Below are 26,626 nucleotides of genomic sequence, written 5' to 3'. Positions count from 1 at the left end.
CAAACTTCAGTGATTTAGGGCCGATACAGATGGCCTAATATGCTTATCTTTATTTATAATTTTGGCAGTTCCAAGCAATAGTAACACTAAAACTGTTTTTCGAACTGAAAATACCCGATTTAAGTTTACTAACACAATATGACTGATCAGTTCATCGGCGTCACAGAACAGAGGGCCTACCGCGAACCATGTTCGACGTGTTGCCTCCCTGTCACACTTACGTACGAATTTACAAGTGCGACAGGGGGGCAACACGTCGAACGTGGTTCACGGTAGGCCATCTGAACATACGAGTAAATTGACCTCCGCAGTGAATAAGTATACAGCAAGATTGAATGTTCCAGTATTCAGAGAAACTTAATTGCTAAATTGGGAATCAAACCGAGCCACAGAATAAATAATAGTACTAAGTACAGGAGACTCACTCTCTCTAACAAAACGCGTCTGTTATGATCAGCACAGATATGGCCGCTAGGTGGCGACAGCGCCACGCGCGGCTTATGGCTTTCCCCAAAATTGGGGCCGAACGGATGTACTTTTAGCTACCTGTAGCAAAGCGACGAAATCGCGGAGTGAGACACGCCTGACCGAGCGAAGCGAGATGGGTCAGAATCCAAAATTTTAACCCTTTTTAGGGTTCCGTACCCAAAGGGTAAAAAACGGGACGCTAGCTATTACTACTGACTTCGCTGTCCGTCCGTCCGTCCGTCTATCACCAGGCTGTATCTCATGAACCGCGATAGCTAGACAGTTGAAATTTTCACAAATGATGTAAGTATCTCTGTTGCCGCTGTAACAACAAATACTAAAAATAAAATAAAATAAAATAGATATTTAAGGGGAGCTCCCATACATCAAACAAGATTATTTTGCTCTATTTTTTGTTGATGGTGCGGAACCCTCCGTGCGCGAGTCGACTCGCGCTTGGCCGGTTTTTTTTGTATTCATCGTTGTTAGCACATAGTACATTAGCATGAATTTTAATTTGTATTTTTCTAACAGATGGCGCTAGTAGTAATACAAAAGTGCTTTTCCTTTATTTTATTTTTTTAGGTTTATAAAATGATATTTTTATGTTTAATAACACATCTAGACATGAATTTAAATTACTATGTTAAATTTCAAACCTATAAGTGCGATAGTTTTTCCGTAAAGTGTACCACAAGAATGCATAGTTTGTCGGTTTTTCCGTAAAGTGTACCACAAGAATGCATAGTTTATCGAATAGTAATAGGGCTCGCTTCGCTCGCCCTAATAAATGATTAAAGTTATATTCATCCGAGAGGACTTCCGTTACCCAGTTTGCGTTAGTGACAGCGACATCTAACGGCAGATTGGGACAACTCTTGTGTCAACTTCCTAACTACACACTTGTGACACCATAGAGAATTGATTGTAATAGAGCGGCAAAGATGATAGGATCCTAATAGGCAGTATTACTGCAATGTTTTGCCGCCAGAGTGCAGCACTAGCGACTTAAGTATACCATAGAGTAACTTATACATACTGTACCTTAAACTGTTTTTTGACAAGTTTTCACAGACAAATATGACATTGATACATCAAGGCGGTTTGTTTACAAAGGGCCTACCGGGAAACGCGAAATCGAAACTCAGATATCTGCCTCTTTGTCGCTCGAATATGCAAGAGTGAGAGAGGTTAGATAACAATATTTCGACTCTCTCGTTTGCGGTAGACCGGCGATTGTGACTTATTGTAGGAGTGGCGCCCCCTGCGCAGAGTTTCGCGTAATATTCCCTATAGAAATGGTATACGCGTGCATCCGTGAGGGACAAAACATACGCAATGCGACACGGCATGGCAACGGTAGTGCAAAGTTGTCCCAATCGTCCGCTAGATGTCGCTGTGCCTAGCGCAAACTGAGTAACGACTGGCCGCCGCGGCGCGTTTAGTTTTTACAAACATTTAGTTCAGTTTCAACAATAAAGCTTGCCATAAACCGTCTGTTTGGTTTATGAGTTTTTGGAGCGCACGTCCTTTTTGATGTTGCGTGTGGGTTCCAAGCAAAAAAAAAAACGGCCAGGGGCCTGTACCACGAAACTTACAATTTACAAGTGAAAAGTTTACAAATATGTATTTAGTACAACTGGGCATATCACAAAATTTACAAATGACACAGTTGTAATGTGAAATTTATACAAATATGTAAATAGTCGCGACAAATCTACAATTACGCGTATCACGAAATATATACAATTTACAAGCAATTTTCCGGAAAATGTAACAATTTTGTAATTGACAATTGTACGTAAAAGATTTGTGTTACATTTAATTGTAGAAGAAGGTATACATATTTGTGTAAATGTAAATACAAGTTGATAATTCTCTCGGCGTGTGTCAAGAGCATAATAGGGATGTTTCCTGTACTTAAAATAAATTATTTCAAACCGTGCACGAAATAAAGCACCAGATAATTATTAGAAAAACATAGACAGCTGCTATTTTTAAACACAATTCGTATTTAATAAATCGGATTGAAATATAAAAAGTAGGTGAGCTTACCGTGACGTCACTACATTCGTTTTCATATAAATTCCATATTAGCAAATCGTTTTGACAGTTCTAAAAAAGAAGCTGATTTGACTAGTAGGAATGTAGCCTACGAGGGGCGTTCAAAATATTCTCGGTATTGATATCTTACGACCTCTTCTAAAATTTCTTTCGTTACTGGCCGCTAAGGTTTATTCATTGACATTAAAAAAAAGTATAATTCGAACCGAGATAGTCTTTTGTTTTTCTGCAATTGCTGAACAAACATGAACATCCTGTGCGAATTGACAATGTTAACTAAATTAGAACATCGATGCGTGATAAAATTCTTGACAAAACAGGGTAAAAATCAAAAAACCATAAAAGAGGAAATGGATTGTGTTTACCGTGAGTCTGCTCCTTCTTTATCTACCATTCAAAAGTGGTCAAGCGAGTTTAAACGCGGAAGGGAGAGTATTGAAGATGACCCTAGACCTGGCCGGCCTGTAGTAGCTACTTCACAAGAAAATATTGATAAAGTGGAAAAACTTATATTGGAAGATGGTCGAGTGAAGGTAAAATCTGTAGCACAAGTAACCAATCTCTCTATTGGTACCGTACATGATATTATACATGACCATCTTAATATGTCAAAAGTAAGTGCAAGATGGGTTCCGCGAATGCTGACTCGGCTTCAAAAAGACATGCGTGTAGCTTGTTGTTCCGATTTTATTGACCTGTGCGGTGAAAATCCTGATGAGGTGCTGCAAAGAATAGTTACTGGAGATGAAACCTGGGTTCATCATTATGACCCAGAGAGTAAACAAGAGTCCATGCAGTGGCACATTAAGGGTTCAGCTCATCCCAAGAAGTTGAAGGTCATCCCTTCAGCTGGCAAGGTCATGGCCACGATATTTTGGGATTGTGAAGGAGTATTACTAATCGATTATAAAGAAAAAGGTGTAAATATCACAGGACAGTACTACGCTAACATTCTACGTCAATTAAAGGATGTAATTAAAGAAAAGAGGCGAGGAAAGTTAACCAAAGGTATTCTGCTTCTGCATGACAACGCCCCCGTCCATACTGCTCATATTGCCAAGGCAGCTATTGTTGAACGTGGGTTTAAAACTGTTACTCACCCACCGTATAGTCCGGACTTAGCCCCCAGCGACTTCTTTTTGCTCCCCAATCTTAAAAAGGATCTGCGTGGAAATAAATTTTCTGACGATGAAGCATTGAAGGCGGCAGTGGAGGAGCATTTTTACACGAAAGATAAAAAATATTTTTACGAGGGATTAAAAAAAATAATTGATCGATCTTTTAAGTGTATGAACATAGGGGGGGAGTATATTGAAAAATAAAAATATCAAACTTTTCGTACTTGTTTGTTTTCATTCTCATATCGAGAATATTTTGAACACCCCTCGTATATGTACAATGATTGTAGATCTACTCTACCGGAGTACTTTTATGGCTCCTCTACACGATGGGCCAACGCCGGCCACTCCAAGGGACGCATTTATGCGTTATAGGGAGCAAGTGATATTGCTATCTCATTCTACCGCATGGCTGCGTCCCTTGGAGTGGCCGGCGTTGGCCTATCGTGTAGAGGAGCCATTACATAGTGTCTCTTAAATACTTCCAATCCTTATCCAATATATCTAAACTTTTCAATTTACTTGCTACTTCTTTCCATTTATTATTTTTATCATCGTGAGTCAATTTACTACTAAACTTCCCGAATAATATTTCCTTGTTCCATAATTAATTTAAAACTAATCGGTCTTGCATAAACATTTTCAACCAATTTTAATGACAACGTAACGATATGCTATTTGTACTCGTAAGGTATTTTTAACGATGTAAATGAAATACCCTCAAGTGATGAATACTAATACATATTTGTCAATTTGTAATAACTACAATAGGCTACATGACTAATTTTCATTTATGGTATCAATCGATCGGGTTTGTTTTTAGGATCAAATGTCTATATGGGACCTATTGCATTAAAGTAACACAAAGGTCACAAATTGTAGTCAAAGGCCGACAGTCGCACTTCACTCGCGAAATGCCCTAAACAAAACGACAAGGGAACGTGACGTCAAGGTCTCTGGGAGCCCATCTCGTAGTATGGACAAAACAAGAAAACTGCGTTTTTATCGGTGAAATGTTGCGTTTATGTATATAGTTGCTATACAATATTTTTTGGATGAAATATAAGGAATCGAATGGTACCCTTACTTTTATCGTTTATGGAAATTAAAAAAAAACTTAAATTTTGAAACTTTCAGGTCCTGTATTTTTGTAATTTTTCAATATTTTATTTTAATATCCACATTATTGTGATAAATTGCTCGTTTGCTATCTATTTTACTAGATTTTGTTATAAAATTCAACATGTGTCATCATCCCTATTATACATATGTCCCACATATCACATATTTGTCAAAAAACTAAATTGTAATAAGTAAATACAATTTTACATTTGTCACAATTATGTATGTTATCTTGACATACTCTCTATGTTTTGTGTTACGGGTCCTCAAATGCAAAATATTTGTAAATTGTAGAATTGTACATGTGACATATGTAAAATTATTGTGGTACGTATTTTTGTTTACAATGTAACAATATTGTCGAATTGTACACTTGTAAAGTATCGTGGTATAGGCCCCAGGCGTCCGTTCCGTAGCGGTGCGCGGCAACTACTATGGCTAGACACCAGAATTGGTGTGTGCCGCATGTACTTGTAGCGACGCGACGAAATCGCGGAGTGAGCCACGCCTAAACTGAAAATCGTAATTAGATTCCAAAAAAAGTAAGAGAATGTTGCCACTGCAATAATTTGATTGTAAAATAGTCAATTCCTTTTTATAAATAAACACGCTAAGATAATTTATTTATTGGTAATTTTACTCCTACGATTTAAAAAAGTAGTATTATTTACTTATTTTTACATAAATGGTCTTTTTCTAAAATAAATATCGAAAACCCGATTCTTTCAAATCTGGACATTCTTGGGCTCATACTACTTAGAATCGACAGCACTCTCCATCCTACCATTAAAAAAAGATGTCCCAAAATGTCCATTCCATTACGTCACGTTTTCAGTATGAGAAAAATTTTCACTTGTATGTAACGTGACGTAGTGGAATGTACAATTGTCATACAAAATTTTGGGACATCTTTTTTTAATGGTAGGATGGGGAGTGCTGTCGATTCTGAGTAGAATTATGAGCCCAAGAACGTCCCGATTTGAAAGAATCGGGGTTTCGATATTTATTTTTGAAAAAGCCCAAATACAAGACGCGCTAGTAAAAAGTGGCGAAATTGTCTTACTTTTTTCGGAATCTAATTACGATTTTCAGTTTAGCAACGGTAGTGCAAAGTTGTCCCAATCGTCCGCTAGATATCGCTGTGCCTAGCGCAAACTGAGTAACGACTGGTCGTGTCGGCGCGTTTAGTTTTTACAAACATTTAGTTCAGTTCGATCAAGGAAATCTGGCCATAAATTGTCAGAAAAGTTTTTGTAGCGCACGTCCTATTTGATGTTGCGTCACAGAATAAATAATAGTACTAGGTACAGAAGACTCGCTCTCTAACAAAACGCGTCTGTTACGATCAGCACAGATATGGCCGCTAGGTGGCGACAGCGCCACGCGCGGCTTATGGCTTTCCCGAAAATTGGGGCCGAACGGATGTACTTTTAGCTACCTGTAGCAAAGCGACGAAATCGCGGAGTGAGCCACGCCTGGTTGCGTGTGGGTTCCAAGCAAAAAAAAAACGGCCAGGTGCGAGTCGGACTCGCCCACCGAGGGTTCCGTACTAATTTAACTGTTTTTTAGAGTTCCGTACCCAAAGGTATGTGTCACATGGTAGCAAAATTATTTCCACCTTGGGCCTCACTACGCTCGGGATTCTATTTTAGAATCCCTCCCTACGTTCGGGATTAGGTACAAAGGCGGACTTATCCCTATAAGGGGTCTGTTCAGCTACCCTTCGAGTAGATGAGGAGAGAATTCAAATCCAGTATATCGTTTTTAGGGTTCCGTACCCAAAGGGTAAAAAACGGGACCCTATTACTAAGACTTCGCTGCCGTCCGTCTGTCACCAGGCTGTATCTCATGAACCGCGATAGCTAGACAGTTGAAATTTTCACAAATGATGTATCTCTGTTGCCGCTATAACAACAAATACTAAAAATAAAATAAAATAAATATTTAAGGGGGGCTCCCATACAACAAACACGATTTTTTTGCTCGATTTTTTGTTGATGGTGCGGAACCCTCCGTGCGCGAGTCCGACTCACACTTGGCCGGTTTTTTTTAATATGGTGCTTAAAAAAGATACCAATGAGTTCGATCAAAAATAGTATTTTTAGAAGCCCATTTTTAGAAGCAATTTTCTTCTTTTTTTAGCCTTTGTACAAAAATTGTCACACGTTACGCTTGTTGTTATTATACGTTGTTGTTTTCTTGTTGTTTAATTTACTTGTTTATGTTATAAAATAACAATAAACAAAAAACATTCGCTTTGGACCTATTTGTAAGTGATTTTACATAAAAATTTTTGCAAAGTTGTCCCAATCGTCCGCTAGATGTCGCTATCCCTAGCGCAAACTGAGTGACGACTTGTCGTCGCGGCGCGGTGTGGCGGACGGAACATTTTATATAATTTATCCTAAAATTTCTAGAAACCTTCTGTAAGGTTAATCAATTTTTTTAGCACACGCCCCTATTTTGATGTCGTGTGCAAGCCTACTAAGCCTAGAGTTTTTAGGGTTCGGTACTTCAAAAGGAAATAAGTTTTAGGCAAAATTTTATCGCTGACTGTACTTTTCTTACGACAGACAACTAATACTCATCGAGACAATTCTAAAAACCCCAAACACAATTAGGTTGCGATGTTTCATCACAGAGTTCCTATGGCCACCTCCTGTCTCCATCATCAGATCAGTTCGACAGTACCATATTATTGTATTGTCATCAGAACTACATACAGCTGCCAATTTTCATGACGCTACGATCCTTGGAAGATGGTTAAATTAGTTACCTTAGATTCCATTACATAGTTACATACAGGTCGACCTAATAAAAGCTTGTTAAAAACGGAACCCTTATAGCAAAGACATATTATGTAACTCCGTATAAGATGAATTTAATAAAGTCTAAGGAAAAAATGTGCCTCGGCGGAAATCAAGAAAAAGTTATTCTCGGATAGATGGCGCACACATTTGGCCTATGCTCGGCTAGATGGCGTTGACGACACCGTTTCATATTTAACAATTTTAACACATAGGTATCAGTGAAAGAACATGGGTCGAAATGATATAAAAATAATAAAATCATTTATCCATAATTTTATATACATTTTTTGATAGGATTATACATTTTCATTTTGAGTTTTAATCGTGTGTCGATAGATGGCAGTAAATTTACTGTGACTACAAAATTTACTATGACAGGACCCCTCTATACTATCTATTCTCTTTGCTAATAGCAAAGAGAATTTGAAATAGAGGCGGATTGTCAAAGTAAATCATGTAGCCACAGTATTCACTGCCATCTTTCGACAAAAGATTAAAATTGAGTAGGCCAAAGGTATGGTGCAATCTTTTCGAGCGATACTCATACCGATACTTCTTGAGCTGTGGGACAATCAATCTGTGTAAGAATGTCCCTATAATATTTATTGAAGTGAAAACTTCTTTAGCGGCGCTGTGCACTTTTTGTGATGGGGAAAAAATGTTAAACTCGTAACAGGTGTCACGTGACCGTAAGACGGACACATGATCTGATCTAAAAACTGTTACAATGAGTTTTTCTTTATTGATTTAAATAGCTAGCGAGTTTCCCTCTAACTGGTAATAATATAACTCGAGTACTAACAGTGATGTGCTTAGGGGTTTCAAGTAATGCGACGAAATAACGCTAGATGGCGTTAACCTCAATTATACATAGTGCTGCAGACATTTTGCACTAGTCATTGAGTTTTCACTTCTGGCGGCACTCCCGGAGTGCAACCCGTTGGTTTTTTTTATTCTGTGGTAGAGAACAAAGTTATTAAATTGTACAACGGGACTTAATCGCGTACAATTTAATAATGTGTAAAAATCGTGAAAGTTTAAATCAGTGCGAGAACAAAGTTGTATTTATTTCGTTTATTTTCAGGCGTGCACCCTCGCATCTTAGTACGCGCCGTGCGCTCGGCCGCCAAGCTCGCTGTCGACCGGATCCGTGAGCTCGCGGTCAAAATGGACAACAAGTCGCCACAGGAGCAACGGTAAGTGCCATTTTGTATTTGTATTTGGGGCATTATCTATGAAAAGGGACCTTATTGTCGATGGCGCTTACGCCGCACAGCGTCGCGCGGCATTGTATTTATATCGGAGCATAGCATCGTTAATAATGGCGTAAGCGCCATCGAGAATAAGATCCCTTTTCATAGATAACGTCACATTTATTTGCATAATCATGTAAATTACATTACTTACACAGATGTTATGTGCAAAGAGGCACTGATACCCTGCATGGTAGGGCATAGCAAATATCTTACACACTAACATTAAATTTACATATTAAATTTCAAATAATAATTAACGGAAACATTAATTCATATAATATTATAGTAGTCTTTAGTAATGCCACAAAAATTCCAAAGTTATATACTTATAACTAAGTTGACACTTATTCATACATTAAATTTATTTATAAGCTTTTATTTAACTTGCAGTGTATGTATAGGTTAAATATTGCAATTTAAATTTGACCCATTTCCCGACTTCCAATGAAGCTGAAAATTTGCATGCATATGTGAGTCGGGTGACAATGCAATATTATGGTACCATGGAGCTGATCTGATGATGGAGACAGGAGGTGACCATAGGAACTATGTGATAAAACAACGCAAACTGGCTGTGTTGTGCCTAATTGCTTATTCAATAGGCTACTTACCTATTAGTCAAATCAGCTTCTTTTTTAGAACTGTCAAAACTATTTGTTAATATGGAATTTATATGAAAACGAGTACCTATAGTGAGGTCACGGTCAACTCGCCTACTTTTTATATTTCTATCCGATTTATAAAATAGAAATTGAGTTTTAAAATCGTGACGTCACATTCGAGTGTTTCATATAAATTCCATAGTAGAAAAATCGTTTTGACAGTTCGAAAAATTAAACTGATTTGACTAGTGGAAAATAAATACCCTATTGTTCCAGCGACCTGCTTCGGAAGTGCGCCTCCACCGCCATGGCCTCAAAGCTGATCCATAGACAAAAGGACCATTTCTCCGCCATGGTGGTCGACGCTGTCTTGTCTCTGGACGCTCCCCTGTTGCCTCTGGACATGATCGGTAAGTGTCCCGGAATCCAGGACAATTTACACAATTCGATAGCTAAAATACGGGAGCAACGAAAAAGCCGGCATTCACACAGAGCATTTTACTGACACCTAAAAAACAAAAGTATTTTATAAAAAACGTGACAAATATTAATAGACAAAAAGGTATAATCATATAAAACCTACTTCGTCCTCGACAGATACGTAAAAATACTTAGATTATACTCGGATACTAGGTAAAATACTTGCTACTCTTGTGAAAATACTTGAGGATACTGGGTAAAAATACTTGGGGATACTAGGTAAAAATACTTGGGGATACTAGGTGTACATACTTGGGGATACTAGGTACTTTGGGGGTAAAAATACTAGGGATACTATATGAAAACTTGGTGAGGAAAACCTCAAAGGGAAAAAACTGAACCCTTATAGGATCACTTGTGCGTCTGTCTGTCAGACCATTCCCTCCCCTTTATCTCCGAAACTACTGGGTCTAAAATTTTGAAAAAAAATACACAAAATAGTTCTTTACCTATAGATGACAGGAAAACCTTTTAGAAATGTGGATTCAAGCGTGAGTCGGACTTAATGTACGGAACCCTTGAAACGCGAGTCCGACTTGCACTTGACCGGTACTTTTTAAATAGATTGTGTATTTTATATTAGTTTAGTTGACAACCAATGATTAAACATAAGGATTGTACCTGAACAGTATTGTGTGGGTCTCGATAGTAGAAATGAGGCATGTCAACTAATATCTATATTTAATCATACCGAAGTAAACTACAACTAACTTTCAGTGAAAAACAGTGTTATTTTTCAACTGAAAGCTACAGTCAGTAGCAGAAGTTACTAAGCGGGCGAAGTGTTCAAAATTACCTTGACACGCTCTTATTCTCTTAATAATGTCGCTTCAAGATAATTTTGAACACCCCGCCCGCTTAGCAACTTCTGCTGCTGACTGTATAGCTACCTCTTATTAAGCGTAGATGTCGCTATTTCTCTAGGCTTATATTTCGATAATAACTTTTTAAAATGTTTTTTTTTTCTCTTCAAGGCATCAAGAAAGTCTCCGGCGGCGCCTTGGAGGACTCATTCCTGGTGTCCGGAGTGGCGTTCAAGAAGACGTTCTCGTACGCCGGCTTCGAGATGCAACCGAAGAGCTATGACTCGTGCAAGATCGCGCTGCTCAACATCGAGCTCGAGCTGAAGGCTGAGAGGGACAATGCTGAGGTGAGTTACAAAAAATACTCGAGAATACTAGGTTAAAATACTTGGAGATACTAGGGAAAAATACTTGGGGATACTAGGGAAAAATACTTGGGAATACTAGGAGAAAATACTTGGGGATACTAGGTTAAAATAGTCTGCTATACTAGGTAAAATACGTGAGAATACTAGGTAATAAATACTTGGCGACTTACGAAAGAGGATGGGAAACGATTGGAAAACCCGTACGACCCAAATAAGTTTTTATTTCATCGTATATAACGACGGTTTTTCATAGTTACTTCGTTTTGTAATATATGTTACAGTACATATGTTGCTATTTTCCTGACCTAGTGCGGGAAAGAGCACTTTCCGTGCGTATGTCGAAAGTTTAAAGTGCCATATGTACTGTAAAACGTTGTACGATACACGTGCGAATAGGTAATTCGCAACTCGTGTCGATTTAAAACACTCTCCCTTTGGTCGTGTTTTAATTTATCGCCACTCGTTTCGAATTTCCTCTTTTCCGCACTTGTATCGTAAATAACTATTTTTCTATTCGCCTATGATTATAACAACGGATCCAATTTCTGAATTCACTTTTGAGGATTCAAAGTTTCAATGAGGCCATTCACTAAAAAAATATAAGTATTTAAAAAAAGGTTCCATTTTTTATTTCACATACTTAATCTTCAGGTGCGTGTGGACAACGTGAAGGAATACCAGAAGGTGGTCGACGCCGAATGGCAGATCCTGTACGAGAAGCTTGAAGCCCTGCACAAGAGCGGGGCCAATGTGGTGCTGAGCAAGCTGCCTATTGGGGACGTGGCTACGCAGTACTTCGCTGACCGGTAAGTAAATACTAGGTAAAAATACTTGGGCATACTAGGTAAAAAATACTTGTAAATACTTGAGAATACTAGGTATATAATCCTTGTAAATACTAGGTAAATACTCGTAAATACTAAGTAAAAATACATAGGCGTAGGTTAAAAATACTTGTAAATACTAGGTAAATACTTGAGAATACTAGGTAAAAAATAATTGAGGATACCAGGTAAAAATACTTAGGCATACTAGGTAATAATACTTGAGGATACTAGGTAATCATAATCATACTCGGGCTACTTGAGTACTATAGAGTATAGATTCTTAGATCTCAAAAGGTTGTCGACCTTGATGGCAGGATCTGCCATTCGGCGGTGACCACCGAACCGAATAGCACGCTACCGGCGATGCCTAAATATTAGTGTAAGGCCTGAGTGGACGCTCGGAGCGGAGCGTTCGGCGGGGCGTGCGGCGTGGCTGTGGGCTCACACGTGATGTGAGCAGCGTGCACTAAGGCCGCTCCTATACGTGCGCATTTGTTGAACATGCACGCCGCACGCCCCGCCCCGCTGCATGCCCAACTCGAGCGTCCGAAAGGAAAAAATGGAAAAAGTTACGCTTCCGACAGGACTTGATCCCGCATCCTCCGCAATCCGTGCGTTGCTCTTAAACAACTGAGCTACGGAAGCCTACCAGGACATCGCAAATCTTTTCATCCCTTTATGCATACACGCCATAAGGGTGGCGTATAGCGACATCTACCGAAAGACGATTACATCTTTTGACGGCACCGGAATCTCAAGTTGCATTGAGAATTCACCAGTAACAATATGCTAACCAAGACTAAATCAATTTTTTCATTTTTTCCTTTAATATCAAATTTGGAATATCGCTCGCAGACGAAACTGCTTGTTAAAAAACCGGCCAAGTGCGAGTCGGACTCGCCGCACGGAGGGTTCCGCACCATCAACAAAAAATAGAGCAAAAGAAGCAAAAAAAACGGTCACCCATCCAAGTACTGACCCCGCCCGACGTTGCTTAACTTCGGTCAAAAATCACGTTTGTTGTATGGGAGCCCCACTTAAATCTTTATTTTATTCTGTTTTTAGTATTTGTTGTTATAGCGGCAACAGAAATACATCATCTGTGAAAATTTCAACTGTCTAGCTATCACGGTTCGTGAGATACAGTCTGTTGACAGACGGACGGACGGACAGCGGAGTCTTAGTAATAGGGTCCCATTTTTACCCTTTGGGTACGGAATCCTAAAAATTGGCCTAAGTATTAGTTTGATTACAGCGACATGTTCTGCGCCGGGCGCGTGCCGGACGAGGACCTGCGCCGCACGCAGCGCGCGTGCGGGGGCGCCGTGCTCAGCTCCACGCGCTCCATCCCGGCCGAGGCGCTCGGCCACTGCGCGCACTTCACCGAGAGGCAGATCGGCGGCGAGCGCTACAACATCTTCACTGGTCAGTGTGCGCTAGTGCTGCCCTCATCTTGTAGGCGTTTCTACGTCAAATCAGAGAAATATAAAGAAAACTGAAGTCCAGACGAGACAATTTTTCGCCAATCTGATGAAATTGTCCGATCAAATCAGCAGGTGCGGACACAAAAATGCCAATTTTCGAAGTTAGTATCTATGGAATGCAAATTGGTGATTAAATTGTGTACGTGTGGACGCTAGATGAGATTGGCGCCAAATATTTTCCTGATCAAATCGATCGATTTGCCCAGCTCGTCTGGATACGGCTAAAGAGTGGTAACGCCGTACATCAGTTTTCTTACCAAAACGCGAGTTATTACGTAGTCGACATCTAGCGTCACAAACGCAATGCACGTTGAACCAAGAAATTGGACACGTGGAATACTAACTTATTGATCAAGCCGCGAGAGAAACCTTCAACATACTAGGTAAAATACTAGATCGAGATACTAGGTTAAATACTTAAATAAAAAAAATCGTTTATTCAGATGAAATAAACCCTAACATACATATTTTTTTCTTCTGCCAAACTACAGGACAGTTTGTTGGCAGAGGAAACTCCCTTAAAACATAGATGGGTAAACTTAGCTAATTGCCTAATTAATTGTTAACAGTACATCTTATTGCTTATGGTGTTAACTTTAATTTAATTTTGTCTAATAGAAACATTTTCATTTTAAATTTAAACATCCTAAATGATTTACTTGGTCAAGATACTAGGTAAAATACTTGTTCAAAATACTAGGTAAAATACTTGATTGAAATACTAGGTTGAGATACTTAGCCGAAATACTAGGTAAAATACTTGGTCGAGATACATACTAGGTAATGCTACCACCGACGCATCGCGGAAATTTTCTGACCCTATCCATAGACATACCTTATCCTATCCTAAACGCTTTCTTTTCTAAGGTTACGAGAACCGTGGACTCCCTGATGGTAAATAGTTATCTATGCTGTATTTTAATGTATCTTTCAGTATTTTAATATGGTAGCCGTATTTACGGTATCTTTGACATTAGCTAGTAATACTTAGTAACAATATAAATCCATCTAAGAATCAATAGTGAAAACTTAGAGGATGTAACCCAATGGTCATACACATTGTATGACGTTTATCTGACATGGCTTTTTTTACGTTACGTACAAATAGCCATACATTTGACGTGCCTCTCCCCCGCAAAAATCGGCAGACTGTTTTGTACAGAAAATTACAGACAAGGCGTCTCCATTTGGTTATATCCTCCAAGAGTGTAAAGTATACCTTTCATTTAAAATATTACAAGTAATTATTAGGCTTTTGTAAATCATTATTTTATGTCGAGCCAATGATTATAACAACGGATCCAATTACTGACGTTTCTGAGGATATTTGTTGAATGAGGCTCCAACTTCAGTGTATATATATACCTATAGTGCGACATACAGTAGTAGAAATTAAATAAAATGGAACTAAAAAAAATCCATACTTAATAGGGTATTTGACTACTAGTCAAATCAGTTTCTTTTTTCGAACTGTCGAAATAATTTTGCTATTATGGAATTTATATGAAACACTAGCATGTGGCGTCACAATCAAATTACCTACTCTTTATAGTTTTATACGGGTTTTAAAATAGAAATTGTGTCTAAAAATAACTGCTGTCTACGTTTCTCTATTAATTTTCTGGTGCTTTATTTCATGCATGGTGTAAAATAATTTATTTTAAATACAGTCAAATACACAATTTCTATTTTAAAACCCGTATAAAACTATAATGGCTCCTCTACACGATGGGCCAACGCCGGCCACTCCAAGGGACGCATTTATGCGTTAGAGGGAGCAAGTGATATTGCTATCTCATTCTACCGCATGGCTGCGTCCCTTGGAGTGGCCGGCGTTGGCCCATCGTGTAGAGCAGCCATAAAGAGTAGGTAATTTGATTGTGGCGTCACATGCTAGTGTTTCATATAAATTCCATAGTAGCAAAATCGTTTTGACAGTTCAAAAAAATAAACTGATTTAACTAGTAGTCAAATACCCTATTGTGTAATTGAAGTACGGACAATGTACGGTCCGTACAAAGGATAACATTTCGCCCGTCAGCACTTTCCGTCACATAGCATATACTTATTACCTATTTTAAGACAGTACATGCCCGACCGCCGCGGAGTGTATTCATTAAGCCGCTAATTGTATCATTTTATCATATTATCAATAAATCGTTATTTCGGTGGAAACTGCAGTGTTATCATTATCAACTATCATCTCGAGACTGTACGAGAAGCAACCCGTACAGACAAAATAAATAACAAATACTGTATTTTTAGGTTGCCCGGCGGCTAAGACCTGCACGATGATATTGAGAGGCGGCGCCGAGCAGTTCCTCGAGGAGACGGAGCGCTCGCTGCACGACGCCATCATGATCGTGCGCCGCAGCATCAAGAACGACGCGCTTGTCGCTGGTACGTACTTGAGATACTTGGAAAATACTAGGTGTAACCACAGAATAAATAAATTTTTGGCAAAAATCTCATTTTTGGTACAAGCTTTTATCGCTGACTGTACTTTTCTTACGACAGACAACTCTAAAAACCCCTAACACAATTAGGTTGCGTTGTTTCATCACAGAGTTCCTATGGCCACCTGCTGTCTCCATCATCAGATCAGCTCGATGGTACCATAATATTGCATTGTCACCCGACTTACATATGTATGCAAATTTTCAGCTTCATCGGAAACCGGGAAGTGGGTCAAATTTAACTTGCAAGATTTGATTACAGACAACGGGACAGGTGAAACTAAATAAAAGCTTGTAAAATACATAAATAAAATCTGTAACCACAGAATAAATAATAGTACTAGGTACAGAAGATTCACTGTCTAACAAAGCGCGTCTGTTACGATTAGGACAGATATGACCGCTAGGTGGCGACAGCGCCACGCGCGGCCTATGGCTAGCCACCAAAATTGGTGTGGAACGGATGTACTTGTAAGTTGTAGGTACTTATTGCGACACGACGAAATCACGGAGTGAGCCACGCCTGGTGTTAAGTTGAAATTTGTTTTTTATTACCTATACACGCATACCTACTGCATACCTATATGTACCTATGATGAGATGACCCGCCGCAGTTTAGTTGCAATAAATAGTCATAAGCGTATGGACCTGTTTTAATTTCTTCTAACAACTTCACTCCAAAATGAACCTTAACGACTAAACATTATGGTCCTTCGACCACGGATATCATTTACGGTGACCTATTACGCGGAGTGAATTTATTGTAATTTGGAGTTAAATATGCACAAATCAGTGCAAAAAAGTGGATAATATAACGGATTAAAATGTGTTTAAGTGAATTAAAGTGAAAAGAACGATATAGACTGGTAAATTTAGGATTTACAATCAAATGTTTCTACAGCCGTTATTATCCGAACTAAATTGAACTGAGTGATTTGGCATGTTTCAAAGGACAGTGGAATAGTGCATTTATACATAAACAGCGGCAAAATAAGATAGCATTGGACATTACGTACTTATATGCAGCGCGTACTTACCTACGTACTTGTGCGCTTACCCTACACGGTAAAAAGTGAGTGCCGCGTTGGAACATTCTAAAACTTAGTGATTCGGTATTTAATTTGGTGATATTGTAACAGTGAAATTACACAATGGAGCAGATAGAAAAACGTATATTACTTCAGAAAGATACTTATGAAAAGATAGAAAAGGCTTATAGCAACTACAAAAAGTCGCCTAAGGAAAGGATAACTATTGGATATGTACAAGGAAGAATGGATACTTTAGATACTTATTGGAAGGAATTTAAGATAGTTCACGAGAAAATACTTCTATCGATTTCTGTAGAAGACAGACAATTACTTCCGTACTTCTCCGAGGATATGTTTGACCAGTTTGAGGAGTTGTTTTATACATACAAAGGAGAGTTGAGGACGGTGTTATTGAAGCTTAGTCCTGAAATCGCAAAGGTGGACACATCCAAACAAACAGTGAGTAACACAAGTACATCCAATAGTGAAGTCCGTTTGCCTAGAATTTCCATACCTACTTTTAATGGGAATTATACAGAGTGGCAATCATTTCACGACCTTTTTGTGGCATTAATTCATAACAACTCGTCTTTAGAAAACGTACAGAAATTACACTACCTGAAAAGTAGTCTGACGGGCGATGCTGAAGTATTATTGCGGCAGTTTTCTATCACTGGAGAAAATTATACCGAGGCATGGGCGATTCTGAAAAAGAGATATAACAACAAGAGATATATCGCGAATACAGTTTTTAAGAAGTTTTTTGGACAACGAGCGTTATCTCAAGAATCGGCTTCCGCGATTAAACAGCTGTTAGATACCACTGTAGAATGTATGAACGCGCTCAAGAATTTAGGTTTGCCTACCGATCAGTGGGATGCAATCGTCATGTTTGTCGTCATATCTAAGCTAGATGTCAGCAGTCATAAACAATGGGAAGAGACAATTAGTGAAGATAGTTGCGATGACTTACCTGGATTTGAGAGACTGAAGCAGTTCTTGGAAACACGGTTTCGCACATTAGAGATGGTAGAACCTGCAAATAGAAGTTACAAACAACCACCGAGTGTTAAACCGAAGGCATTTCACACAACGGCTAGCAACGACGATCTGCAATGTACCTTCTGCAAAGAAAAGCACTACATACATCATTGTAAGCAGTTTAGCGAGCTACCTATTGAAGAGAGGTACAGCTACGTTCAAGACAACAACTTGTGCTTTAATTGTCTCGTACCTAATCACACTGTGTTTAAATGCAAACAACGCACGACATGTCAAATCTGCAACAGAAAACACCACTCCTTATTACATAGAGAGAAGAAGACAGTAAGTGAAGACAAACAGGTTACAACTGCAACGAAAGAGGATCCGCCTGCGCACACAAACGAAGAAAAGTTTGTCACCAAGGTCACAGCGCATGTGGCAAGCGGAGAACAGCCTGGTGAGAATATATGGTTGCCAACAGCACTGGTAGACGTCACATCGAGTTCAGGTCAGTCACACGTCTTCCGTGCTCTCATTGATCCAGGTTCAGAGGTGTCACTAGTAACATCAAAGGTCGTCGATTTATTAGGTTTAAAGAAAAACGATATCAGCGGCGTCATGTTTGGTGTTGGTGAAGGTAATCGCACATCTCTTAAGCACTTAGTAGATTTACAGATTACGTCTAGATATGATACAAATTTCTCCTTTAATGTAAGCAATGCATATGTATTAAAGTCTATAACGCGTTTGTTACCTGAAAGGGAAATTAGAGGTTATACTTGGCCTCAGCTTAAGGATATACAACTGGCTGACCCCACCTTCAACGTACCAGGTAGGATAGATATTTTACTTAGTGCGAAAATCTATGCGAAGATAGTAGATAATGGTTTGATTAGGGGGCCAGGTGACGTAATCGCGCAGCACACCCGTCTCGGGTGGATCTTGTCCGGTGATATTGAGATCAATTCAAACAGGTCTCATAATGTCAGGAGCTTTCACATCACAAGACAAGTCGAGGAAGATAACAATCTACTAAGTAAATTCTGGGAATTGGAAACAGAACTTTACACAACCAAGAAAGCTTGGTCTATAGAGGAAGAAAGTTCTGAAGAAATCTACAAAAATACAACGGTAAGAGATGAAATAGGAAGATATGAGGCACATCTGCCTCTGAAACAAACAAAAGAAGAAACAAGAAAGCTTTGCGGTGAAACAAAGCAGCACGCAATGACTACGTTCCAACAACTAGAAAGGAAGGTCCAGAGAAATGACAAACTGAAAGAAGAAGCTACAACGGTCAGCAATGAATATTGGAATTTAGTTCATATGAAGAAAGTAGAACAAGAAGATGAAAGGGAAGCTATTCACCTAGCCCCGCACCCTATAACTCGTGAGGATAAGGACACCACAAAAGTGTGGATAGAAAAGGATATGTCGTCGAAGGGCTCCATCGGTCGATCCTTAAATGACAGCATGCAGGTAGAGGCCACCTTGCAACCTGACCTACGCAGCCTCATCATTCGCTGGAGATGTCACAAAATCTGTGTGGTAGGCGATATAGTTAAGATATATCGTCAATTAAGGATGACAAGCAACCATACCGGTTTACAGCGGATAATGTGGCGAGAACGAGATGAAGCTTCTGGCAGCTTAGAAAGTTTATATCAGCTGTTAACAGTCATGTTTGGGATCACTGCGGCACCTTGGTTAGCAGTACGAATGCTACGTCAACTCGCTGATGGTGATTCGGAAAGATATCTACTAGGCGAAGCAGTGGCTAAGAACTCCTGCGTGGACGACTTGATGACTGGCCACGAAGACTTATCTGAAATGAAGGTAATATCTAATAAAGTTAATAAGTTAATAAAGGCAGGTGAACACATGCAGGGATGGTCAAGCAACTCTGAGGAGTTGTTAAAGTACTTACAAGAGGTTAATAGAGTCAGTAAAGAAACAGTGAACAGTCTGGAAATTAAGCTAGATAAGGTAATAAAAATACTTGTACTTACCTGGGACAGGAACGAAGACATATTTAAAATTACTGTGAACTTACCGGAACTCAGGAACCCTGTAACAAAAAGGTTAGTTTTATCAGATGAGGCGAGTCTCTTCGATCCCGTACGGTGGGTGGCTCCAGTCGTCACAACAGCGAAGGTCAAGATACAGAAATTATGGCTTTGCAACTATGGATGGTATGACGAGCAGCCCTCAGAATTGGTTACTTACCGAGATGAGCTGAACGGACTGCAAGTGATCGGGACCCCACGGTGGATGACAATCACAGCAGGAATCAGAGCAAGAGAGTGGTGGACTGGACCAGAGTGGCTGAAAGACAAAGATACCGAGTTCACTAGAGTTGACATTCTACCAACAAGTTTAGAAATGAAAAAGACAAAGTTGAAGAGAGTACTAGCTCAACGCCGAAGATTTATAAAATGGAAAAACAAGACAAGGCAAGAAGATTGTTTGACAGCAGCTGAAATGGAAGAAATAGAAATGAGATATATAAGATTCTATCAATATTTGATATATGAAGAGGAAATTAAGAATCTGAAAAAGAATGGTAAAATTATGGCAAAGAGTTATTTAATTACACTGACCCCATACTTAGATGAACATGGTCTGTTGAGGGTCGATGGCCGCCTTAACAACTCGTCCTTCGCAGAAGAATTCAACCACCCTCAAATCATTACCAGTAAGCAACATATCACAAATGTTTTGATAAAGGAGGTTCATGTCAGAATGCACGTAGACACACTTGCAATGAGGACATACATTCGAGGCAAAGATTGGATTATTACTATTAAGATAGCTATCACACAAGTTATACGCAGTCGCAGTGTCGCCAGTGTCCGCTTAACTTACTTTACTTACCGGCCGCACGCTTGTATGCCACCAAGCCACCATCGTGATATATATCCTAGACTCGAGTACAAAAGGGTGGGCGGTCAGTCATTCAACTTTTAAAATATACTTACCTAATTCAAGTATAAAGGAAATACCTACTTATCAAGTTATCAGGTAAAACCTCTAATCATCCCAATCAGACTTAGGTATAGTCGCGAATAAAGTTAAACGTTCATTACATAACCGCTTTCCCGTTATGTATCTGAATACATGTGCATACTTACTTATAAACGTAACTTGTAAACATTGAAATGATATACTTAGTTAAACCACTCCGGTATTAGTTCGCCAACATCAAACATCATTCAAAAAGAGACTTTATTGTGTTATAATAAGACTTATACTCGAGTGTGTTCATTAGATTGTTTAAAAAATATGAATAAGAAGTTTCTATATTCGTACTTAAACTAAATATTATTCACTAAAGACATTGTTTAGCTAACACCAAGTTTGTAGTTAAAAGTACCTAAAACAATCCATACAGTCCATTACAATTGAATCTTTATCAAATTCCGTTAGCAAACAAGATGTTATGTTGTAAAATCGAATATTTTTATAGTTGTAAGTACGTAAAGATGTCTTACCTGCATCTTACATGCTACTATGTAAGATTACATTACAAATAGTTATTAATCAAGTATTATTTCTTCTATTTGTAATCTATTTGCTTTAATTATTTTGTTAAATTGCTCAGTTTACATTATCTAGAAGCGAAACGATATAATTAGAAAACATGAACTATAGAAAATTGCACTTTATTTCTATGAATGTAAGGTTCAAAGTGTTTTGCTTAATGTTGATAACATATGTACGTATGTATATCTCTCAAATGTAAACGAGCAGCTGGGTGATGGGATTTTGTTTACTTCTTTAACATTATTGTTAGTTAATAGTTAGTATACATTTGTGGGTACCTAGCTTGACTAGTTATGTAGCACGTAATTAGCACCAAGCTAACTTGTTTGTGAGATAATAATATTCTCTAAGGCCCGACCATAGATAAATATTGTGTTTCTAACGAATAAAATGTACCTACATATTTTAGTATAAAATAATTAGCGCCGATATTGTAGTATAAGTTTGTAACTATTGTACTGAGTGAGGACCTACAGTTTTTTTGTGATAGTTTAGTTTCAAGTTTGTATAACGACTGTTAGTTGTTAACTTAACGTTTAATGTAAACTTAAAGACTAGATTTTCGTGCCTTATGCCTTTTTTTGTTAAAGTTTACAATGTACTTAGTGTTATTTCGAGGTTTTAGGTTAACAAATGTTTCCTTACTCATTCTAAAGCTTATAGTTTAAAAACTGTTGTTTTTGGTGGGCGGTATGTTAAGTTGAAATTTGTTTTTTATTACCTATACACGCATACCTACTGCATACCTATATGTACCTATGATGAGATGACCCGCCGCAGTTTAGTTGCAATAAATAGTCATAAGCGTATGGACCTGTTTTAATTTCTTCTAACACCTTCACTCCAAAATGAACCTTAACGACTAAACACCTGGTGTAACCAAAGATAATTTGTAATAGAGGCGGACTGTCAAAGTAAATTATGTAGACACAGTAAATTTACTGCCATCTTTCGACAGAAGATTATACCTGTTAGAACGCCATTTGACTTTGACCCTTATTCTTTCACTGATATGTCAATTTGTTAAATATCAAAATTTAACGACATCTACTCGAGACTAGGCCAAAGGTATGGTGCAACCTTTTCGAGCGATGGCGCTATACCTTTGGACTACTGTCGACTAGATGGCGTTAATTTTTGACATTTAACAAATTAACACATCAGTGAAAGAATAAGGATCAAAGTCAAATGGCGTTCTGGCAGTTTTAATCTTCTGTCGAAATATGGCAGTAAATGTACTGTGTCTTCATAATTTACCATGATAGTCACTCTATTTTCTTTGATACTAAGTAAAATATAATTCATTGAAATTGAAGCCAATGATTATAACAACGGATCCAATTACTGATGTTTGTGAGGATTCTAGTTGAATGAGGCTCAAACGTTAAACTATAAATAAGTTCACAAGTGCCCTTTCTGTACTTAGTTATTCTGTGCCCACACGCGTTTATAATTGTGACGTTATCTATGAAAATATAAAAAATTAAGTTGACACCTACCCATAAATTGAAATGTATGCATGTTTAACAAATAATTTAGCAATATGCTATCTATGTTATTAATAATTTTATATTTTTTGTACTGTGACCTATAACTTTCATGTTTGGCAATCTGCTGTAAATGTAAGTTGGTTAAATAAATAAATGAAAAGGGACCTTATTGTCGATGGCGCTTACGCCATTATTAACGATGCTCTGATATAAATACAATGCCGCGCGGCGTTGTGCGGTGTAAGCGCCATCGACAAAAACCTAATTGTAGATAATTTATTTAGAAATTTAATTCAGGCAACAAGGCCCATATTACAAATACTTTACAGACTAAAAACTATTTAGTCGACAAAACGGCGTGGCTCCGTTGCATCGGCTGCTCCTGTGTCGGATTCGGCAGTTTGCCCCGGAACCTCCGAAACACGACACCCTTCGGCCAGAAAAGGTTGGATAATGCCAACCCTTTTCATAGATAATGCCCCAATTAGTTATCAATGACTCCCAACAGGTGGCGGCGCGATCGACATGGAGATCTCCAAGCACCTCCGCGAGTACTCTAAGGGCGTGGCCGGAAAGGAGCAACTTTTACTAGCCGCCATCGCGCGCGCCTTCGAGGCCATACCGCGACAGCTGTGCGACAACGCGGGCTTCGACGCCACTAACCTGCTGAACAAGCTGCGACAGAAACATCATCAGGGTATGTGAAAATACTAGGTAAAATACTTGGTAAAAATCAGGGATGTAACGGATGTGGTTTTATCGGAACCGAAAGCGGAACCAGATGTTTTAAATTTAGTTTATCGGAACCAGAAACAGAATCGGAACCGAAAACGGAACCGGAACCAGAACCGGAGCCTGAGTCAGTACTATCAGTAGGTATACATTACACAACACAACACATACGAATAGGTACTTTAAATTCAAAAACACGGATAAACCAGAACATCTTTAGTTACTGCAGCACGTGGCAAGCGGGGCTATGAGCGAATGACTGGTATAAACCTGTTTGTTTTTTATGTACATCGCTCATGTCCCGCTGCCGCGCTAATCATTGACATCCGATATAACTTCCGTTTCAAAAGTAACGGAACCGGAACAGAAACGGATGTGTAATACCAAACGGAAGTTCCGACTTAACGGAAACGGAAACGGAGCTCCGTAACATCCCTGGTAAAAATACTAGGTCGAAATACTAGGTAAAATACTTGGTCTAAATACTAGGCAAAATACTTGGTCGAAATACTAGGTAAAATACTTGGGGCCTGTTTCTCAAAAGCTTGTAACTTGTAATACAGTTGGAAGTCCCTTTCTGACAAAAGCTGTCAAAAAGGGACATCCGCTTGTATTACAAGTTACAAGCTTTTGAGAAACGATCCCTTGGTCTAAATACTAGGTAAAATACTTGGTCGAAATACTAGATAGGATACTTGATAAATAAAATAAATAAATGACAGTCCGACTTTATGTCAAAGTATTTTCGAGAGTACTCAAAGCAATCGCCCGCGCCTTCGAGCTTAAAATACTTGGTACTAATGTACTAGGTAAATTACTTGTTCAAAATACTGAAATTATGTTTCGTTTTCATCTCGTTAAATATAGTACATATATGTAAATACAATCCTGCATTAACTGCAAGTTTCTGTTTAACCCGATGGTTGACTAGCAGAGAATGCCTTAAGGCATTAAGTCCGTCATTTGTACAATTTTATATCGTGCAATGAAGTTTAAATAAATAATAAAATACTAAGTATATATGTATACAAATTCTTTGTTAGTTAAATATACTTAGTATTTACGTTAAATATAATTAATATATACGTAGTATTTATTACTTGCGTATTTCACCCATGATTATAACAACGGATCCAATTACTGATCTTTTTGAGGATTTAACCACAATGAGGCTGCATTGAATTACAAAAAAATAACACTTGCACACTCACAGTATTTGTAACACTAAATACTTGTTCCAGGCGAGAAATGGTACGGCGTGGACATTCAGAAGGAGGATATCGCGGACAACTTCGTCAGCTGCGTGTGGGAGCCTGCTGTTGTGAAGATTAATGCGGTTACTGCTGCCTGCGAGGCCGCCGCGCAGGTAAGAATACTATATAATACTAGGTAAAAATACTTGAAAATACTAGGTAAAATACTCACTGATACTAGGTATGAATACTTAGACATACTGAGATTTATCAAGCAACATGACTCATAATTAGTATTTTATACAATCGTGATATAATGGAGAGCTTTTCAGTCGAGTACCGTGTTTAGGCAACGAAACTTGCTGAGTTGCCTAAGGAAGGTACAAGATTGAAAAGCTTGATTATATCACTATTGTATACAATACTTTTTTACGAGTCAACAAAAAAAAACTAGTAGAAGAATCATATATGTAGGTAAAAAAACCAAAAGTATACAGCTAAGATGCGCGAGCAGCCGCGATACCTTCATACTCGTACGCGACCCGGCCCCGCGCCCCGCGCCCCCGGCCGGTTGGTCAACGACACCTTCTCGTAACTCATGAGGCCCTGGTACTTGCTCCGCGCTTTCGATTGGTCAATTTCATTATAGTTGACTAAACTGTATCGAAATGAATATTATAGTTGACTAAACTGTATCGAAATGAATATTATAGTGGAGTTGGGGTCCCATAGTGAAAAAAGTATGCGATTTAACTTTGGTATACGAGGTCTTAATTCAAGCATTGCAGTCGACGAGTAGAAAAAGCACTATTATACTACTGAAACAGTAAATCAAATATTTTAGAAATGTCAATTCTAGCCGATGATTATAACAACGGATCCAATTACTGACGTTTATGAGGATACTAGTTGAATGAGGCTACAGTATAGTACTAGGTACAGAAGGTTCACTCTCTAACAAAACGCGTCTATTACGACAGATATGACCGCTAGGTAGCGTAAGCGCGAGCAGGCGTCCGTTCCGTAACGGTGCGCAGCAACTACTGTGGACTAGACACCATAATTGGTGTGGGCCGCGTGAACTGGTAGCGACGCGACGAAATCGCGGAGTGAGCCACGCCAGCTTTATTTTTATTAGGCATTGAGATATTTGAGATATATTTACATTTGATTCGATAAATTAACGTAGCGAACGCGTTTGCGTTAAGTGTCAGTTTGTTTGTATGACATTCTGAACAGCGCACCAAGCGGGACGTTTTGGAAACTCAGATAGCTAGTATAAATTTTAAGTACGTGTTTTTAATAACGTCGATCACGTTCACGTCTCACGTCGTATTTCTCATAATTTGCGCGATTTGAATGTCTATTAGTCCAGGCACAGTATAAGTAATAGTACCACCGTACAGAAAGGACACTTCCTACAAAACCGAAATTTGACAGCGATTCACGGTCGAATCTTGATATCCCTATTCTAACTCATGGCACTACTTTCGGCTATTAGGGTTGTCAAAATTCAAGTAATTATCTGTGGTCGTGCACGCAAAGGGACGTCAAGTTGTGTCAACCCAAATAATTGCTCGGAGCAACGCTGAGCCGGACGGAGCCGAGTTTGCCCGAAGTCAGGGGTGTCTCCCCACTGGTCCAGGTTATAAAACGTATTTATTGTTTCAGATCCTGTCGGTAGACGAAACTATCAAGAATGTGAAGGGTGGCGACGCCATGCCCCAAGCCGGTGGCATGCCCGCCGGCATGGGACGCGGCATGGGCCGGCCGCGCATGGGCTAAACTATGTATA

General features: G+C 38.9%; 2 protein-coding genes across 3 annotated transcripts in view; both read left to right on the top strand.

Moving 5' to 3' along the window:
• The window catches only part of LOC134659598 (T-complex protein 1 subunit eta), a 36,326-nt gene extending 9,700 nt beyond the window's left edge, over positions 1-26,626 (top strand). Inside the window, exons 6-14 of one of the 2 annotated variants that reach the window (XM_063515270.1) lie at positions 8,667-8,778; positions 9,717-9,850; positions 10,895-11,070; positions 11,743-11,897; positions 13,174-13,343; positions 15,668-15,802; positions 23,415-23,603; positions 24,880-25,004; positions 26,503-26,626. In XM_063515270.1, coding sequence (XP_063371340.1) covers positions 8,667-8,778; positions 9,717-9,850; positions 10,895-11,070; positions 11,743-11,897; positions 13,174-13,343; positions 15,668-15,802; positions 23,415-23,603; positions 24,880-25,004; positions 26,503-26,616 — 1,310 coding nt within the window. In that variant the 3' untranslated portion in view covers positions 26,617-26,626. The remainder of the gene's footprint in view (positions 1-8,666; positions 8,779-9,716; positions 9,851-10,894; positions 11,071-11,742; positions 11,898-13,173; positions 13,344-15,667; positions 15,803-23,414; positions 23,604-24,879; positions 25,005-26,502) is intronic. The other variant, XM_063515272.1, reaches the window with a different exon arrangement.
• LOC134659591 (uncharacterized) lies at positions 16,649-18,756 on the top strand. Its single transcript, XM_063515256.1, has 2 exons — positions 16,649-18,584; positions 18,646-18,756. The coding sequence occupies exons 1-2, from the start codon at positions 17,010-17,012 to the stop codon at positions 18,712-18,714; spliced, it is 1,644 nt and encodes a 547-aa protein (XP_063371326.1). The 5' UTR covers positions 16,649-17,009; the 3' UTR covers positions 18,715-18,756.

This window comes from Cydia amplana, chromosome 25 (assembly GCF_948474715.1).
Source record: "Cydia amplana chromosome 25, ilCydAmpl1.1, whole genome shotgun sequence".
Taxonomy (NCBI): Eukaryota; Metazoa; Arthropoda; class Insecta; order Lepidoptera; family Tortricidae; genus Cydia; species Cydia amplana.
The sequence above is the reverse complement of the archived record's forward strand: the minus strand, read 5'-3'. Positions and strand labels throughout refer to the sequence as shown.